At 37.5% G+C, this 20,339-nt stretch overlaps 2 protein-coding genes across 9 annotated transcripts in view; one reads left to right on the top strand and one right to left on the bottom strand.

Moving 5' to 3' along the window:
* Positions 1–8,352, bottom strand: part of MIGA1 (mitoguardin 1) — a 37,583-nt gene extending 29,231 nt beyond the window's left edge. Inside the window, exons 1-7 of one of the 3 annotated variants that reach the window (XM_062003368.1) lie at positions 7,838–8,352; positions 6,815–6,943; positions 2,820–2,997; positions 2,165–2,301; positions 1,815–1,941; positions 1,205–1,341; positions 302–425 (exon numbers count right to left, since the gene is read on the bottom strand). In XM_062003368.1, the coding sequence (XP_061859352.1) occupies positions 302–425; positions 1,205–1,341; positions 1,815–1,941; positions 2,165–2,301; positions 2,820–2,997; positions 6,815–6,871 (760 nt within the window). In that variant the 5' untranslated portion in view covers positions 6,872–6,943; positions 7,838–8,352. Of the gene's footprint in view, positions 1–301; positions 426–1,204; positions 1,342–1,814; positions 1,942–2,164; positions 2,302–2,819; positions 2,998–6,772; positions 6,944–7,034; positions 7,118–7,837 lie in introns of those variants that run through there. The other 2 variants (XM_062003366.1, XM_062003367.1) reach the window with 2 other exon arrangements.
* The window catches only part of USP33 (ubiquitin specific peptidase 33), a 46,203-nt gene continuing 33,849 nt past the window's right edge, over positions 7,986–20,339 (top strand). For 2 of the 6 annotated variants that reach the window (XM_062003359.1, XM_062003356.1), the window contains exons 1-5: positions 7,990–8,332; positions 13,510–13,615; positions 14,641–14,694; positions 16,676–16,738; positions 19,164–19,316. In XM_062003359.1, the coding sequence (XP_061859343.1) occupies positions 8,331–8,332; positions 13,510–13,615; positions 14,641–14,694; positions 16,676–16,738; positions 19,164–19,316 (378 nt within the window). In that variant the 5' untranslated portion in view covers positions 7,990–8,330. Of the gene's footprint in view, positions 8,406–13,509; positions 13,616–14,640; positions 14,695–16,675; positions 16,739–19,163; positions 19,317–20,339 lie in introns of all 6 variants that reach the window. The other 4 variants (XM_062003361.1, XM_062003355.1, XM_062003358.1 and 1 more) reach the window with 4 other exon arrangements.

Below are 20,339 nucleotides of genomic sequence, written 5' to 3'. Positions count from 1 at the left end.
CCAGAGATAAGAGCTTTGGTAATGGATGTCTGTTTCAAACTACATCTTTCTGGTTTGTTTTTCAGTTTTGTAGGGGGTTTTTTTTGGTAAAAAACCTGTCCATTCTTAACTAAGATACAAGCACTACATCAAAGATTACATAATAATGTAAAGAATCTGATTTTTTTTCCTGTTTCTTTACTGATAAATTTAATATATGAATATCAATACTCAGTGAGATATGCACTCAGAGGATATGTCAGTGACTTCCCCTCAAGAGTCACTATTACAAGCAATAAAAATGTAAAATAGGAATACTCACCAATATCATTAGCTAAAGAAGCAGGATCAGAGGCCCCAAGGGTGGCTTCAAACTCTTCCTGAAGACGATAAGCTCTTTGAAGAAGGGATTCAAGCTTATGAATGAATTCAGCACTAATGATATCCTGAAAGAAGACAGACATTAGAAGATTTTCTATTTGCTTATAGTGTGTAAGATTCCTTTTTAAAATTTAAGAACATTAAGCCTTCTAAGATCAAACCATGTCACATTAATTTTCTACTTACCACACAAGGACACTATCAGATGAATACTTCAACATCCAAAATACACATGACTTTTCTAAACATACACATATTTTATTTACTAAAATAAAAATAAATCTAAACTTAAAAATATTTTAGAATCATCTCTGATGTTTACTGCACTAGAAATAATGAAAGCCACACAGGTTTATGCTGATTTCAAAATATTTTTTAGCATTTAATTCATAAGAACAAAGAATCATAGAAGAAATACAAATAAAGCTCAGGCACATTATTTATGAATATTTATAAATTAATCCTCTTTCCCAGGACCTTTACCTTTGCTAAGAATATATCTTCTCACTTAGCCATAAAATAAAGGGATGCCCCAAGGAGTTTTGTGCCAAGAACTAATATGGTAGCTGAATAATACCATACAGAAGCAAACAGTGATGAAACAGCAATTGCCAGAAACCTAATAATGTTAATTCCCTCTTCCAAGTAACCAACCAACCAAGAAAAAAACCAAAACAAAACAAGAGGAACAAACTTAGATGTTCTTTAAATGCAATCCCACTAAATTGAAATTTGAATTAATTATCGATTTTGGTAATTGAATTAGAAATTTAAAAGATTCAGGTACCAAAATGCAACAAATTGTCAGGGCAGAGGCATTAGATTACAGATTGAATATACTCACTTCTATGCTTTCTTCCGCAATTGCATCTCCTGCTCCTAGCTTAATGGAGCCACAACTTGCTTCATCTTCAACTTGCCTGTTACGGAAAGTTAGTGCCTGCTCCCACCGCCGCAGTGCTTCTTCAAAAAGCTCCATACCTAGGGGACATCAGGAATAACTCTATTCCACCAAAACACACAGCTTCTATATGTATCCATATTTTGGAGCTGCAGGAAACTCTGTAGCTAATAACCATGATCATAGCAGAGATGTAAATTTTTTAAATAACAGCAATTACCAGTCTAAAAAAAAAAAAGTATTTGCCTTTTTAATAAGATAAAAAAGTTCACACTGTGATTTCAGCAACAATTTTCAATGTACTTTTTCCTATTTACTTTTTAAAAGAAATTTTGGATTACTACTACAAATATAGGAATTAAAAAAAAAAGTATTTTGGAAAACTAAGATCAAGTAAGTTTTCATTATTTTATGGAGATGTGCTTAGACAAGCCAACAGGATATTGTGAAAGAAAAATCACAATAACATTTTGTGTCACTTTGCCATAAAACCAATAATGTTCACATTCACTGCTGGTAGATGCAGATGTTGAATATTCTTATTACAACTTACCCATCAAATACAAATTTTCAGGTGTGGTCACTGGAATATTGACAAGCTTAATATCATCTTCATCTGCTTTATCCCAGGAATTAGAATTGCCACAAGCACAACTGTGACAAGAGGTGGCACTCTGAACCTTAAAAAAAACACCCAAAGAAATTCTGAAGTATATCCTTAAAACTACATTCCTGCTAGAGTACACTACACCCAAGCTATCTGCCTAGAAACTTTTTACAATGGCCTTCTCAGCATCTCTAGTCTTCTCTTCAGGAAAGTTGTTTCATCTCAGTGAAACCACTAGATGCATATTCAATGCAAGTTAACAGATATTCAAGAGCTTTAAACCACTTTTTACTTACCGAGGCCAGGCTTTGAACCGAACCAGAGTATTTACTGAAAAGTCCTCCATTTGCATAGATACAAGACTGAGATCCTTTTTCCTTGGCAGAGCTCAGAGAAAGAGTCAAGTTTTGCCGACTACTGGAACAACTAGAACCTAAGAGATACCACGATATTAAAGCTGCTACAAACTCAAAATATATCTTTTGTTAGCAAGATCTATCAAGAATTGCATTTATTATTTTCAGTGAAATCCAGTTTAGAAGCCATTGTTCTTTTATTTACAGTTCTACAGGAGAAACTAAAAATTAGAACAGTCTATAAGAATAACCATGCATTTGACCATCAGTTTCCCATCTCACATCTGCTTTTATCACTATTGAGGTATATCCCCAAGAACAAACCCCATTCTTATTATATTATTGTTAAAAAAAAATTTTAATCTAAATTCATGACTAAAACTTCACCTTTGAGAGCAAGACCAGCTTGTTTACAAGACACTAATTTTGTTCCTAATTTACACTATTTCTACTTTAACAATTCAAACCTAATCAGCATTAAAATAGGGTTTTTTACTACTGGGATGTATGTTATGCACATATATGCTCAGACAATCCTTTTGCTTCCCCTCCAAGAAAACAAAACAAAAACCACCTTGGCAGTTCCTTCATGTACCTTTTTCTGATGCAGCTGCTTTGGTACACTCTAACACTAGATTACTTGGTTCCCATGGTGGCACTTTCTTGTTTTTCTTTCCACGTCTTCTTTTAAAGTGATGGGCCAGAAAAATAAGAGATATTGCACTCACTGCTGTTACTGTGAAAAGTTTCTTTAGCCCAGGGGAAAGCTTTATCTGAAAAATAAGAGAGTGTGACTTCATTGGAAACATACACTTCTTAACTCCTAACTTTCCCCTAACCCTCCTGGTATGTCCAGTCTAGTCTATAGCTCACCTGAGGGAGATGAGACATTCCTCTCACACAGCCTGAGAAACAACTAACTCTGAGTAAGCACATAGACTAATTACTTCCCAAAATTTGCAATGGCCATAAGGTGAGAGAGTTTCCAAAGGGGCCGATGCAACAAAGTGAGTGCCTGCACTAAGATACATACTGCAGCACCAAGAACTGTCAGGTATATTGCAAAAACCACAATGTGTGAGGATCTAAGTAAATGACTTACCTACAGACAAACTTCTTGATTAAAAGAATTCTTTTACATGTCAGGACAATGCAGGGCTTTGATTAATTCTCTAACAGCAAAGACTGAAACTCACCCTTCAATCTAGACTATTTCTTGCACTGTGGAAAGGTGAAGTATCCAAAAGCTGACATTTCCATGGTGTTTCAATTTGGGAAGAACATAAACGTATTTCCCTTGTTACATTTTATTTTGAATGTAGATCGATCATAAGTTTACAGATATTAAAATTAGCAAATAAGAACCACATATAGAAGCAACTGGAATTAAGAGTCATTAAAAAAGTTTATAAAAGTGACAAGTCATACAAAGAAATGAGCCATTTAACTGGAAATTAGTGTCCACATCCACAAAATCTTTAGGAAATCTATGCTGCTTGAGAAACAGACTGCTGGGAGAAATCCAGATCTGCAGTCCTTGGGGCTAATATCGTTATTTCTGTAACATGTTTTCTCATACAAAAGAGAATTGGCCACGTGGAATACCACTGTACTCCGTCAGTCCCAGATTACTGTGCAATTAGTTAATACTATCAGAGTTGTGTCATTTCGTCATGGTTTGACATGAAGCCATTTCTGGTAAGGGGAAAGGAGCTGTAAACATAGCTCCTGTAAGAAGTTACTTGAAACTCTCCCCAGCTCTGAGCCAGACCCACTTCTGAGACTGAGCCAATTAGATGCCTCCACAATCACTTTTTAAGAAGCCGGAAGAGGAGGCTTCTTCCTCCTTCTTCTTCCTTTTTCTTCCTTCTTCTGTCCCTTCTTCTTTTCTGGCTGGTGGTGGTGCAAGGAGTTGGGAGAGAGAGAAGCAACCATGCAGACTCCAAGGTCAGTGAAGGAAGAGAGGAGGAGGTGTGCTGGAGTAGAGACTCCCCTGCATCCTGCGGAGAGGACTGGTGAAGCTGAGATTTGTTTGCACTTCGTTAAAGACCCCACATCAGGGACATTGACTCACTTTGTGAAAGACCTCATGCCAGGGGCAGTGACTATGGCCATGGAAGCTGTAGCTGTGGGGAAGAACCCATGCCAAAGATGTTCATTAAGAATTGAGTCCTGTTGAAGGGAGCCCATCTGGAAAGACTGACCACATCCCCCATTCCCTGCCCCCCTGAGCCATTGAGTGGGGAGGAGGTAGAGATATCAGGACCAGAGAGCTGAGCCTGGGAAGAAAGGAGGGATGGGGGAGGGAGATCTTATAAAGTGCTGGTTGTAATTTTCTCATCACCCTACTGTTTTTGTTGTTGTTGTTGATGTTCTGTTTCTTGTAAGTAGTAGAACAAACTTTCCTACTTTCCTCTCTAAGTCAAGTACTGGAGTCAGTTTTGCCTGGAATCGTAATTAGCCCTCCCTGCCCTTGTCTCGATCCACAACATCCTTGGTTATCTTTTTTTCCCCTCCCATCTCACCTCTGCCGTCTGAACAAGAGTGGATGGGGTGCACTGAGTGGGAGACTGTTGTGGTGCTTCATTGCTGGCTGGGCAAAACCATGACACATTTAAAGAAGCATTGAAAGCTTTGTTCTGAATTGAGTTTGCAATGAACAAGTCAAACACCTTTGACTTGAGAACTCTGTCCTTGGTGGAACTGCATTTTGACCAAGGCCAAAACCCTATCATTGTATTCCAGAAGGAAAAGGAAACCCCTGAACCACGGCACAAACACATACTTTCAAGAACTACTGTATTTCACAGAACAGAGTTAATAGCTAAATACCTGAAATTTAAACCTTAATTACAGAATGAAATGCTAAAGCTAAAGTTTCAAAGAACTGTATGTGGATTTAAAAAAAACTGTCTCCTTACAAATACGATCATAAATAAATTAACAGTGAAATGAAAACCTCTAAGGAAACCTCTAGTTGCAAATCATGGAGTTGCATATGGTAGTTAAAAGGGATATGGATACATTGCAACTTAAATCAGTGATCTGGTAGTGAGAATTTAAAAGTATTCTAAATACAGAAAAAAGGTGAAAATGCAGCTAAGACTGAGACTATCTCATTCCAGATTTATATGCATTACAACTTTGAAAAGCTCTTTCTTTTTAATTACTTGAATTCCTAATTATAAACAATTTCTTTTTTCTTTTAGTTATCCTTGTCAATGATTCAGAATATACAGAACAGAAAAAATGTACTATACCATATTTTGTACAGCCAACTAGAAACCCTTATTTTTCTCCCGTGTATTATGGCACCCAAATATGGCTCACTCCTCAATAAATTTATTATCTGAGGAATAAGACTGAAGGCTTAACTTTTTGTCAAGTAATTTTGACTTATTTCACTCTAGCATTTATCACACATGTAGTTATAGGCAACTAACACCTCTCTGCTCTGAATCTCTACAACGTAATTACAGCTCCTCCTCCCTGTGTTCGGCACAAAGTTCCTCTAGGGACAAATCTTATAATTCCCTGCAGTCGAGGACTATCAGCTTCATAATACTTCCAGCTTTTGTCAGCCTGAAAACTAAGACCATAACGTACTCTGCCTAGATTTGAGTGATTGCTATCCATGTTGCTAGTGAAAACTAGTTTATAAAATCAATGAAAGAAAATTAAAAGAAATCATCTGTAAAAGGAAATATTGTGAGTAATAAAGCCTTAATAATAAAAACAGCAAAAAGAACTGAACAGCTTCAGAAGACAGCTTCATTTTAAAGAATTGCTGTCTTGTTTCAGTCATGTGCCACTTAATCGGAACAACTCAAAAACTAGAACAAAGACTTTTGATTTACATCAATGAATTACCATTCAGGTTAATTTAGTGAATAGTACTGGCAATCTAGAAAGTATTTCAGACTACGTTCACAGAATGGTAGGGGTTGGAAGGGACCTCTAGAGATCATCTGGTCCAATGCCCCTGCTAGAGCAGGTCCACCTAGGTCAGGTCACACCAGAACGTATCCAGTTGGGTTTTGAAAATGTCCAGAGGAGGCTCCACATTCTCCCTGGGCAGCCTGTGCCAGGGCTCCATCCCCCTCACAGTAGAACAGTTTTTCCTTATGTTTAAATGGAACTTTTTGTGTTCCAGCTTCTTTCCATTACCCCGTGTCCTGTCACTAGATACAACATTCAATACTGTAATTCAAAATTTAATGACAGTTTTTTAAAATAACTTAAAATTCATGGCGAAAAAACCCCAAACTTGACGATTTTTATCTTTGATTCCAGGAAAATCATTCTGCTGTTACAAAATGAATACAGACATTGCAGATAAAGTAGTCTCTTCAATCAGATGTATGATGATGCACTAAGCATTTATTATCAGAAAAAGACAAAAACCCTTTTCAGAGTCCAAAATAAACTAAAAATATAGGTATTTTGTACAAATTTAACTCATATTAAGCTCAGAAGGGAGAGTACAACATTGCAAATAAACTTCTAAATGTATCTCAAAAGTGACAATACTGAGATAACATATATTACCTGGTTAAGTGAATAATACCAAGAAAGGGGAAGATGAAATACCCGTAAAGCTACTGTCTTCAGAGAAAACCGTGCCTCAGTAACAGCTTCTTCTGACATGGCTCCTTCTCTCCCATAACCTCATTAAGTGGAACTATCTTGAAAACAGTCACAGATGGTCTCTGGAATACCCTGTCAAATAAAGGATACATGCTAAATTACGCAGTAGCTCAGAACAGCATTCTTCTACAAGTTCAAATTTCTCATATAACAGGTACAATACTTGTTTGATTGATGTTTCTGAGTAGAGGCAAGACTCGTGCTTAGCGAGAATCCAGCAAATTTGCTTGCTCAGCTTAGGCCCCATTCCTTCCAGCTGCTCTGTGTACAGACATGCATTTGGATAAGGATCCGTAGAATTCGAGCTGCTTTTATTACCTGGCAGTTCATTTGTATCCTCTAAATCATACATAGCAACAACTCTGTTCCTAAGATCACTAGTGTTGGAAAAACACATTTGCCAGCTAAAACAGATTTGAGAGCAGTCAGAAAAAGTTTCTCTCATTCAGAGAGTAATTTCTTTTGGAGACAAATTAAAAGGTATAGATACTATAACCTGATGCAACCTCTCCCATTAAGAGGCACACCTCCCTTACTCCCTGGTGCCAAATACAAGCCGAAGCCTTCGTCGCAACATCCAGGACCGCAACCGTTGCACGATGCGATATGAAAGAGCGCTCAGGTCTTACGGCGGGGTCTTTTCCCTCTCGCCACATGTCCGGCCACAGGCGGGCTGTGCCGGGCCGGGGGCGTTTCCTCAGTACCGCGGAACGGTGCTCGGCGGCCCTCAGAGGGGCAACAAACCCCACCCCCGTAGCTGGGGGCAGAAGACACCTCCGCCCAGCCCTGCCGAGCCCTCTCCAGACAAGGCATCCGCAGCACTGCGGTCGGGGGAGCCTTCCAGCACCTTGGACGGGCAGCGTACAACGTCCGGGTGCCGGCTCTATGCGTGCATCAGCCCGCGTCCCTCAGCCCCCGTCCCCGCAGGCGCCCGAGAAAAGGCAGGCGCGCCTCGCCCTCGGTTACCTGCCGAGCACCGGGACAGGCACCACGGCCAGCAGCCACGGCCCCTCACGGGCGCCTCCCTTCCCGCACCGGCGGCTGCTAGGAGACCCGCAGGGGATCTGCTTCCGGGCCAGGGAGAAGCAGCCGAGGTCGGCCAGAAGGCAGCCTCTGTCGCAGCTACGTGTGGGTGACCTGCTCGGTTAGAAGCCCTCGTCGGCCATCTTTACACAGGGCAGCCTTCCGCGACCAACCGGGCAAAGTGGGGAAAGAGCCTGGCGCTGCCATCTTTGTGCGGGGCAGCGCTCACGTGATCGAGAGGGACGTTCCGCGCGGCCATCTTTGTGCGGGGCGCGCCTGGAGGACGGTGTTGCCGCAGCCGCGGCCAGTGGACGTCCGTTGGCGTGAGGAGGGGCCGGCAGGGCCGCGGCTAGGGCGTACGCCTTCTCGGTAACGCTCGCTTCCTGTGCCGCAGCCTCTCGGCTACGGAGTGCACCGGCCCGGGCCAATATCTCTGATGTAAGCCACGAAGCCGGCCGCGGTTTGTCTTAGCCCCGGGCTGCGCGCACGGTGCGTCGGCTCGGCTGCTCTGGTAAGAGAGGGAGGGTCCTGCTGGTGTTGGGGAAGGTGGGTCTGTGTCGTTGTCCGTGATCGGGGATAGGAGCGAGGCGGGCAGTGTCGCCGGCCGGTCTCAAAGTCCGGGGTGGCTTGGCCTGCTGCGCGAGTTGGCCCGGTGATGGCCGCCGGCGGCAAGAGCCTTATGGGCGGCCAGGGCGCCGCGCTGCCGTTGGGCTGGGCGGGGGCCGCGGCCGGGGGCGATGCGCTACATGCGGTTTGCTCTTCCCGCGGGGCTCTGGGGCTGCGGGGTGGTGCATGGTGGTGCCCGGGTCCCCACTCCGCGCCAGCGGGTCTGCCCGGCGAGGCGGGCGGCAGGCGCACGGATACGCCTCCCTGTCTCCTGGAAACGGCCAGAGAGCATTGAATCGACCTCCGCAGATGTCTGCTGAAGTTAAAGCCATGCAGTGATGGCATTATAGATACGATGCAATTCCTGAAAGCAATAATTTACCTATAAATTACTGGTTTCCTTACCTGGGATATCTACAGGCTGAGATCGCCACACAGGAGGGATGAAAATGACTGAAGAAAAAGGTCTGATGTGATAGACAGTGGTCGATTCCAGCCCAGACTGTTCTATGATTTTTTGAAAATCACAGTGGAGTTATGCACACAGGGAAAGCCTGAGTTAGGAACTCCCCTTAGAAGCATAAAGATGGGATTTAGAGTTAGGATTTAAAGTTGTGGACAAAAGAAATGGATGTATGGGTCTGTATATCCAAAAAAGCTGCATACAGTGAAAAATTGCTACCTCTGTTAGAGGATATACCCTCAACTCGTGTATTTTTTAATGCTCTTTGAAAACAATATTTAATGAATGACAGAAAAAAAAGTAATGAAAGTGACTTTAAAAAATTTAATCTTGCTCGAGTGGATGGCTCTTGGTGACTGAAGGACCAGGGATCCTTCATCAGCTGACTGTTATTTGAGAAAATACTAGCGCTTATTCTAAATAGATAAAGTAAGTTTTCTACCAGAGTTAGGGCTGATGGTGTCATTTTGTCAAGAAAATGGGGTACTCTTGTTTAGAGTTGATAGATTAGAAAAAGGTATAAATAGGGAGGGATGGGAGATGAAGTTCTGATTTATGTTCTGATTAACAGAGTATAAAATAACAATGTGTGAAATTAAGGTTCATCTTCCCTATTTGTTGATCTAAAGAGACTATTCTCAGATTTGGGAACAATATTATTCTCATATATTGTTATGCTGAAGTAATTTCTGTAATAAATTATCAAAGAACACAGTAAAGCTTTTAAAGGGTGTGAAGAGGTTTAAAGAATGTGTAGAAAACTAATCAGAAAATGTACATCTTAAAAATCTGAATTTGTATATGTGTGACTAGTTTCAATGGATGTCTATAGTTTAGAGGGAATGCTGTTTGTCTTTTTTTTTTTTCTGAACTTTGAGGAGTATTTATATGATAAGTAATTAAGTTCCAGAGCTTGTTAATATTCTCATACAAATGTTCACATACGGAATTGCACCCCTTTGTCACTCCTGGCACCATATTTAGGGACATTAATGGAGTAAAGATAGATTACTTGTTTCTTTCAAGTTGAAGTGGTAACTACTATAACTAGGCAGATGAAAATATAACTCAAATGTTTTCTGAGATAATTTTAAAACTGTTATGTTTCTTGAGGAGATACTAGGCTCCCTGCATGAAACTAAGATTGTTTCCAAGAATTCAGTTGAATTCTCTTGGTGTTTGGTGGGATTCTAATGTGTATATGATAGGCATCCTGTATATGTAGGTATGTTTTTCATCTTGTGATATTTCTAAAGTTCCTATGAGACCATGGAATACTTTTGAAGGGTCCATGAAAGGTGATAGAAATAGCCTTGTTACCACTGGATAAATAATGGCTAAGAATTCCCATTTTGATAACAATTTCTTAGAGTTCTGCATTGTGAGAAAGGCTGCAAATAGTGAAATAGATCCTTTCCAGAGCCTCTCTATACATATATAAATATATATATCTCTCTAGATATTAGATATAGTATATAATATATATTATATATAAAATATATATGATATATAAAATATGTATTTATATATATTTTACTGAAAATGCAAAGAAGTGACTCTTGAATGAGGTCAGCACAATGCAGGAACTTGTGAAAAAGCTGATGTGATAGTGAGATAAATCAGTATAGGAGGATAAGCAATCTTTTCAAATAGAGTAGGAAGTGATGAAATGGAGGAAGAACAGTGAGCGAGGGAGGGGCTACCCTGGGCTTGCTAGAACTTATCTGAAAGGTGAGTCATGGTTTTGAAATTAATTTTACAGTTTTGGACTTTAACATAAAAGTTTACAAGATTTGTTACTGTAGCTAGGTATATTGAGCTACCAAGGTTATGGCAGTACAGTGAGTTATCACAGTTGGATGGAAAGATATGTGTAAAAATTTTGTTAACAAAAGGTGAAAGAAAGGCCATTCAGTTTTGCTCATATAATAACATGTAAATGTATGGTAAATGTATAATATAAACTATACTTCTGCAAAGGGTGCTCTCCATATGGACAGGAATAGGGACTAGATCCACAGGGACACAAGTTTCAGTGTGTTTTGGTCTTTCCCATGGTTATTATGAACAGAGAGATGCAGACTGCACCACTGAACAGGATTTGGCATGAGCAGAACTCCTGGGTTTAGGTTTGTTCAGGACTGCAGGTTTGGATTTGCATAGTTCCAGGTATGAAGAGTAGCTGTTAAATACAAATCTGATAGCATGAGGTGAGGTCTCTATTCATTGCTTTGTATTTCATGGAATAATGCATTCAGAAAGGTTCTTCCATAAAAAAATTAAGCCTACAGCTTGGCTAATCCGTTATACCAGTCTTTTAAAGCATTTGTGTTAAATCAGCATTAATTCAATTGAATTTTAAGGTTGTCAGGGCTTTATTTGAAACTTACTTGTCTGTTTTTAACAGACCTTGCAAAATGTGCAAGATGAAACATACGTTCATGTTTCCATTTCTATACCAAGAAGGGATTTTACAATTGAAAGCAGAATTGGTAAGATGCCTGAAGTTGAGGAGGTTTGGCCTGAAAAACTGTTGTTTTCATATTTGAAGTGTCTTTCAGCAATACTTCACATAGACTACAAATAGACACTGAGGAAATACTGCTTATACTGCTGCAGCTTATGTTTGGGAGTAATACTTTCTAAATGGCATACTATTGGTCTGGAAAGAGAATTTAGACTTAATCTTGAAAAAAATCCTGAATTATCTTCTTGTGAGAAGATCTTAAATGTTTTCTTGAACAGCTGTTGACATTACATTCAATAAGACTCAAAGATATACATACACACTTGAGTATATGAATACCGGTTATATATATATGTAATATATTGTGTATTATATCTAAATAATGGTGTAAATATATGCCAGTATATATATATCCATCCATATATTTACTAAATTATAGAAAATATTATATACTATTCCTGTACAAATAAAATATAATACTTTAATAATATTATTTGCATATAAATCTTTATAGGAATAATATAGACTATTTATACACATACACACGCATTAAAACAACTAAACCTTTGATAACCAAGGGAAACTGAAATGTCTCTTGATTCAAAGGGATCTTATTACAAGGCAATTGAAGTGAAGACCAAGTCAAAGATAACAAACTGAAAGTTTCCTGGGAAGTGCCTGAGATGCCTACTAGGCAAAGTTTGTTTTCCCCCATGCTGTCAAAGTCCTGAGTTACTTCATTTTCAGATGAGTGATTGATCATATAGTAGAAGGAATGTACCTAAAGCTGCCAAAGCAAACACAGGCCCATTGTATAGGGATGTTGATAACAGTGCGAAAGGCTGCAAGCAGATAAGGGAGTGTGCATCATAGAATCATAGAATAGTTTTGGCTGGAAGAGGCCTTTAAGATCATTAAGTCCAGCCTTTGTCCCAGTCCTATCAACCACTAGACCATTTCCTAAGTACAACATCCACCCATCTCTTAAACACCTCCAGGAAGGATAGCTTGGACAAGTAATAATTGGACAAAGAAAGCTTAAGTTTTCTTGGCTTTAGTGAGACTGAGGCATCAATAGTAATTGTTCAAGTGACAAACCCAGAAAAAAGTTCTTGGATAGTTCTTAGCTGCATGAATTGTAAAATCACGGAATGGTAGGGGTTGGAAGGGACCTTTAGAGATCATCTAGTCCAACCCCCCTGCAGAAGTAGGTTCACCTAGGAACATATCCAGGCGGGTCTTGAAGACCTCCAAGGAAGGAGACAACCCCTCTGAGCAGCCTGTTCCACTGCTCCCTCACCCTTACAGTAAAAATCTGAGTATCTTTATATAAAAAGAATATTCATTTTTAAATTTCCCTTCTGTAAAGCGTCTTTTTTTGCAACCATCAAAATACTAATGATGAAGTGATTGTATTTAGCATTCTTTATGTCTAATAAGTTTCTGTGTCTGCATCAGAGGTCTTGGATGGACAGAAAGAAGAGAAAAGCTCATTGAGTGCTCAGTACTAAATGTGAATTACAGGTTTCAGTTTGCTTTTGGTATATAATATGTCTGAATCTAGAATGTGTCTTTGTAAATAAGTAAAACCAAGATAAAGTTACCTTCTCCTTTGACAAGCAAGTCGTGCTCCTGCATTTTAGCATTCACAGCTTCAGCACACTTCGGCAGTACTGCATAGGATCCCTTTTCACAATGTACAGTCAAAGCCACCATCAATTCTAGGTAGTCTTGAAACCATGACTTTTGTGTCATTGATGTGCCTTGGTAGAGACCAGAAAGTTAAATAATTAATCCAAACCAGCTTTGCTGCATTCAGAATGCTGTTAGTTTATACCCTAAAAGTCTGCTTTATAAATCAGTTTGCTTTAGAAGTCAGCTGTGTTTAATTTGGACTATTGGCTTACTGTTAATAAAGTTATTCATGCTAATGTCACTTTTAAAAGAATGTACTTTTTCAAGTATGTATGTGTTGCATAGTAGATAACTAATATTACTGCCTACTGTAAAGAATTAGATTTTATTCATTCTTACTCCTGTTCACGAATAATTCCCTGGTCTTGAAAATCCTTGCTACAGGATCTCAGAAAATACAACCTCTGAAATGTCGTCGCCTGGCAACAATTGCCCGCACTTGGAATCAGTTGGTGAGATAACAAAAGAGGAATTGATACAAAAATCTCATGTGAGTGCTAGCAGCTTGCTTTCTATCACAGTTAACTCTGGTCCCTTATTTTATCTACATATCTTGTAATGTATTATTGTTTATAAAATGTATTTAAGTGTTATGGATAAAATCTCTTCTGTGTCGGAATAATAAGGTTTAAACGAAGTTTGTTAAAAATTATGGATTTGATAAGACTGGAAAACTATCTTTTAGTACTTAACACTTAGAGTTCCTTTCCCAGCAGTGTTTTTCAAATCAAGTGATTTTTTTAATGGATATACTAGTTAAAAGAGTTAGCATGACACCATGCTGAACTGTATTTTCAGACACTGCCATTGTAGCAGATGGATATAACTGATTTCCAGTAGAAACCATAACATAGAAATGTATGGTTTTTTTTCTTGGATAACAATTCACTTTTTGGTGGAGAAGCCACAGTTTGAGAAACTGCCTCTCTTGGTTTCCAGCTAGTATTAATAAATGCAACAAAGAAAGATCTTATAAGCCATTTTAGTAGCTGGGAAGTGACAAAAAGCCAACTCTTTTCTGTCCATGGTGCTAAACATTCTTTAACTGAAAAGTGTAGCAGTTAGTTTGCTGCTGAGGGCTGTAATGTTTCTCTAACATTGCATCTTTTCATGTAAATGTTTGCAGGTAGTATTGACTGTCTGCAAATAGGAATATGCAGTTATTGCAAGCTCTATCTCTTTAATTTCTCTTTATGCTAAATTTATAGGGCGAATTTTGAGGATTTTTATAGTCAGGTGGTAGGATATATATTTATGGTTTATTTGGAAGAACATTTTTTGGTTTAAGATGAGAACTCAAAGAGATACAAAGTTTTACTAGAAAAATATGTTTGAGGTTACATGAAGCCAAACAAAATTTGGACTGGTTATCAACATATCCTTTTGTTTTTGTCTTAAAATTATTCACTTGATACTGAACTTTACAGTATTTTTCTTCCTATTTTGTCTCAAAGTTGTAGTTTACTGGGGACAGTAAATGAAATAATACTTTTGTTGCGTGTTTAACCTTAATAGGGCACTTGTCAGGACTGTAAAGTGAGAGGACCTAACCTTTGGGCGTGCTTAGAGGTAAGTTGTTTTGTTGTTCCATAGGAGGGCCCTTTACTAGAAATCTGTGTTGGTGTTATTACTTTGAAGAACCAACTACAATGAAGTTTTTTTTTAAATGAATTACTTAAAGTTAATTAAAAGCAAAACCTTTTGTGCAGTTTTCTTGTTTAAAAATTATTTACTTTCAGACATGTAATTCATGTAATCTAAGAATACCGTGTTTAAAAATTGATTTTTTGGGATAAGAAGCTAGCATATTAAGGTTTCTTCTTGAGTTATATTTTTTAGCTCTTAAGATTTTATTTTTATTAATGATTTCCCCAGGTCTGTAGGTCTGAAAAATAATATATTATTCCTGAATTAATTACTTAATGTTTTATGAGCCTCAGTTAACATTTGTGATAATAACATCTAGTGGTAAATGCTGACTTTTTACAGCATAAAAATACATACTCTGACTTTTTTATTCTTAAGTAAAACAAAGAAACCCTTATTTTGAGACTTGTAGAAGCTTGTATAAACATTCTTAAGCTTTCTAAGAATTTTTTTTACAGTCTTTATCTTGGCTGTAGTTTACAAAAACTGTAATTTTTAGTATATTTTTAAAAAAAGCTCAAAAAATGTTGCTTCTGATTGTTCTATATCAACAGAAAGGCATGTATCTAATTTAATTTTTTAAATATCTTCCAAGTTCTTCAGACATATAGCTATTCAATGGGCTTGACTTCATTTCTTGACAACTTTTGTCTTAAGTCCCATCAGGGAAATATCTAGGCTAAAATGCCAACCTTTAGATGTATGTATGAGTGTTTTTAAATATCTGCTTTATTTCTTTTTAAGTTCGAAATCAGATTATTTTGCTGCTTCTATCAATAAGAGAGAAATGAAGATGGAAAAAAATGGTTTTCAATGCCTCTTTGTTAGATGGTTTGAAGTTTAATGACATATAAAAACCCTCTTGGGGAGTAGGAAGGTGGGGAAATACTGTGAAACTTAAAACATGGGTTTTACTTCTCACTTAGAATTCTTATTGAAGGAACTGTTATTGAAAAACTCAATTTCTTATGAACATTTCCATAGGAGAGTTGTAATTGCAGTAGGATACTTAGTGTCATGCTCTGATGTATCTCCTCTTGGATGATTTGGTATCTTGCCTTCACCTTTTTCAGTAGAAAACATGGTGAGATCTCAGCATGTTAGCTACCTGTAACTTAACCAGTATCTGTGATTATTTAATATAGAAAATGGACTGTGTTCAGCTGTTATTTGATTGCATAAATTAACATGCTTAGTTATACAGATAACATGCTGTACCCTCTTATGTGATTGTCTTTACTCATACAAATGAGGAGTTAATAAAAATTGTGTGAAAATTGGCAGCTGCAAGATTCTACCCTCAACTCAGCCAAATATGCTTTGCAGTGAGTGCAATTAAAATTGGAAATCATTTAATTGCCAATTATTATTTAATTCTAGTTAGAACTAGAATGTACTGAGTGCTTAACCATATAGTGCTGAAAACTCTTGTTGGAAAAGGTGAAAATAATGAATTGTGAAGTAATACTCTAGGCACAGAAGATAGAGGCACATAGGCATTTTTATCTAAATGTATCATGTTCCAAGGCTGTTGCAATTCAGTGATTTAGACACTGGACTAACTTAATATTTTCTGTAACAGTCTGTACCAAATAATGAACTGTAAAAGAAAAAAAGTGACCTTATTATGAGTAAATCTATCAAAATGTCAAAAACTTTTATTCCAAACACATTAAATGTCTAACATTGCTCACCTATGAGAGGAGTTGAGTTAAATCTTGCAACATCCTTATTTGCTTTAGGTGGTATTTGTTTTAACACTTAATGTGCATGTTTCTTGGTTTGTATAGGACTCTGCAAGTTTGAGATTTGAGAGAATTTTAAAGGTAGTATGTTCCTATTCTGTAAACCTGTTTGATACAACTTTTAAAATCTGTGTACTTCTTCATATCTTGCTCAACAGAACAGGTGTACGTATGTTGGCTGTGGTGAATCTCATGTTGATCACAGTACTACCCATTCCCAGGTATGTGTATTTGCTAATAATACAGTTATTTGAAACAGTGGAGAACTTTTTTTACTCACTTTAGTGAAGCTAATAACAATGTTCATATAACTGATTGTTTGATTTGCTATGGTTACTTTTTCATCTGTAGAAGAAACTCTTAGTGATTTAGGAGTATGAGTCTTTGTGCAACTATGTAATTGTTTATGTAATTCTGACATTATTATGCTCCTTTAAAAGAACATGGCTAAAATTAAAAAAAGAACAGTAATTACTGATGGTTTTCAAGTTGCATGGACAAAAGATCTCTTAGTACTTCTGTCTAACTTGTTAGGGTTCTGGCTACCTGAGGGATAAGAGGAGGAAAATTGGATTAATGAATATAATAAACAAGTGTAAGATAGAAAGTATAACTTACCAGAAGCAGATGCTTTGTTTTCTGCATTATGCTTCCTGATTCAGTGACTACAGATCCAAGTACTTGTAGACTGAGCTGAGCATCCTTTCCTTTTATGCCCTGATTTCGGATCCATCTTGGTAGGAGTGGTGGAGTGTGTGTACTATGTTCCCAGCATGCCAAGTTCTGTCAGTGTTGGATAGCTTAAGTGCATCTGGGTCTTAAAGTCGCTGTCTGTTCTGTGTGTACACATGTGCGAGCAGAACACTTGCCAAAATGAAGCAAATGAGGTATATCATTCTCCCTTAACAAATGCACTAGGGGCAGAGGGATGGCAGTTTTATTACCATGTCATTTCAGAATTACTGACTTTCCAATTAAATGAAATTTTTGCCACCAATTTACAGTTTGTCTGTCAAAATACTTCTAAAGTTCTATGCTGGGTGACTTGGTCCCTAAAAAGAATAAAAAAACCTCTGATGAATATTAAAATGAACAAGTAGTATATACACAAGGGTTTTACAGGAACTACATTTTATGACTGCCTTTTACCACCATTCCTGATTTTTTTTTCTTCTTTAAAGCAGGGCCTTGAGGGGAGTGCATATTTATACAAATCAACAGTGCATTAATATAAATCTATATAAATATGTGGGGTTTTTGGCTATCTAGTTAAGCTGAATCTGTTCTAAAACTTTTACAATGAGCTACTTCTAGTGCAATTGGGGAACAGATGTTCACCGAATTTCTTGCCTGCAATTTTATACCTCTTGGCTTTCTGTGGTAGTTTATTCCTGATTTACATGCCGGTTTAGCCATGTTATGTACTTGCCAGGTGAATGAAAGGTAATAGGTAATTAGCTGGCTGTCAGTGACATCCTTGTCTTAATTTTTCTTGTTACTTAATCTGTGGAAAGTAAACTCTCTCCTGTTTTCTTTTTTTCAGTAAAACTCTGAATGAGCTCACTAAAATGAGTGAAGCGAGGTTAACATGAATCAGTTTTTTTCCTGCTTACTCCAGTTTCCACCAGCGCGGCTTCCCATACTGCAAATAATAATTTTCATTATCTTCACTTAAAGAAATTTAATAAGCTGTTACTCTGGAGTCTTGTAATTATTTATGCAGCTGAATCTGCAGAACCAAGCATATTCTCGTGATCAGAATTGTCTGAGATATTTATGTAATCTGATGTTTGTGATATTTTTTTAGCAGGGGAAGACTTAATGAAATTGTAGCCCACAATTTATATTAAAAATACTGGTTTTGTGTGAGGCCTTAGGAAGTGAGGAGAGGAGGAACTTGGGTATCCTGCAGCAGTTGTAGTATTTTCCTAATTTCCAGCAAATCCCTTGTTGTTTATAAGTGTGGCTGGTGCTCCTATATGAGGAAGAAATACAGGAAGGATTGGTGGAAGTATTTGGAGAATGTTAGCAACTGTGTAGACAGTTTTACAGTAAGCAAAGAGGTTATAAAAAAGAATGAAGACTAGAACAGTAAAAATAGTCTTAATCTGTCAAATTTTTATATTCCTTCATGGTGTGAAGCTGTCAACAAAAGAACTAATTTGAGTCTAGAGTGTTTATTTTGATCTAAACACCCCTTACTGTAACTGACCTAAAAATCTTGCCTTATTTTCCTGATTGTTAAACAGCTTGAATTTCCTACAGCAAACTAGTAGAAATAAACAATGCTCTTACTGTAGAGGAGGCAGTTGCCTTTATTGCCAACAGCACACAAAAACTAGTTTGTTGTGAATTGGAACACTTCTGACAACAGGCTTTCGTCTTTATTTTTCTAATTACATAGAAGCATGTAAGATGTCTAGATTCTGATTGTACCTTATTGCTAATCTAAGTGACTTATACTAAAGACAAGCATTGGATGGTTTGTGCTAAAATTTCGGTAATTGAGTTGCTCAATTGATATTCTAACTAACATGTTTGTTTTGTTGTTGAAAGATGTAGAATTTAAATACTTGCTGTTTGCATGTAGCAGTATTTGATTATTCTAAACTTCTGAATCACAGTTCTGGTTTTGTTCTGTTTTAGGAAACAAAACACTGTCTAACTGTCAACCTTACTACACTCCGTGTTTGGTGTTATGCCTGTAGTAAGGAAGTATTCCTGGATAGAAAATTAGGATCTCATTCTTCACTACCAAATGCAAGACTGTCTCAGCAAGTGCAAGAAAATAGTGTGCAGGTATTTATTAACCCAAGGAAACAAAGGAGGACGTAACTTTGCAGTAAACATGTCTTCTCTTTTAAGAGACTGGGTTTTCCTCCTTTTCTGTGGCTGAATTTCCCATTAATTTCTATTAAAAAAAATCTTTAAAAAGACAGTGCCCAACTTCCTTGTTCTGTGTACTGCATTCTTCATTATTATAGATTATAATAGATTATAAACAATTAGATAATAAACTGCAAGGTACAGAAAAAGCACAGATTTACATTTAAGGTTACAAGACTGGAATAGTTTGTTCAATAGACCATTCTGTGAGCTCTTGAAAATGTTATTTGCAAAATTCGTTACACTAACTACTGGCTAACTTTCAGGACATGGCAGGATGCCTTTAATGCCTTAGTACATGTTCATGGATACTAGCCTAAGATACAAATTCATCCATAGAAGCACTGTACTTTTAGAGAAATACATGCTATATGTTAACCTCATTCAGCTAATAATCTAAGACACTTAAAGGGATTCCTTGGTTTCTGAGATTTAAACATGTGTAGTTTTCAGTTTTGATGAATAACTGAAAATGTCTTGATTTTTGTGTATGTATATGGGAAAATTTTTCCAATGGAGTGGTATACACACACGCACTCCTGGATACAATTTAACTACTGTGCAAAAATTTACTAAGAAGGCAGTAGTAATGTGTGTATTCTACATACTCTACACCAAAGGTGCACATATGACAAATACATTGTGTGGAAAACTGTGTGTCAAACTAGAAGTCAGGAGAATGCTGTTAAGTATTCTGTGACAGTTAGGGCTATCAAGGAATATAAAGATGCCAAAGGATAAAAATAAGGCCAATATCTAGGAAGCTCATATTAGTAAAATATAACACAGACTTAAATTTGTATTATTTTATATGATTATAGTATCAAAGACCAGACTTCATAAAAATGCTTAGCTGTTCCAAACTCCTCATGTATTAACAACTAACTTGATCAAAGCAGATATTATACAGAGAATTTAAAATATGCTGTTTGCTTT

This window comes from Colius striatus, chromosome 10 (genome assembly GCF_028858725.1).
Source record: "Colius striatus isolate bColStr4 chromosome 10, bColStr4.1.hap1, whole genome shotgun sequence".
In the NCBI taxonomy this organism is placed as follows: Eukaryota; Metazoa; Chordata; class Aves; order Coliiformes; family Coliidae; genus Colius; species Colius striatus.
This window is presented reverse-complemented; position numbering and strand designations above follow the sequence as displayed.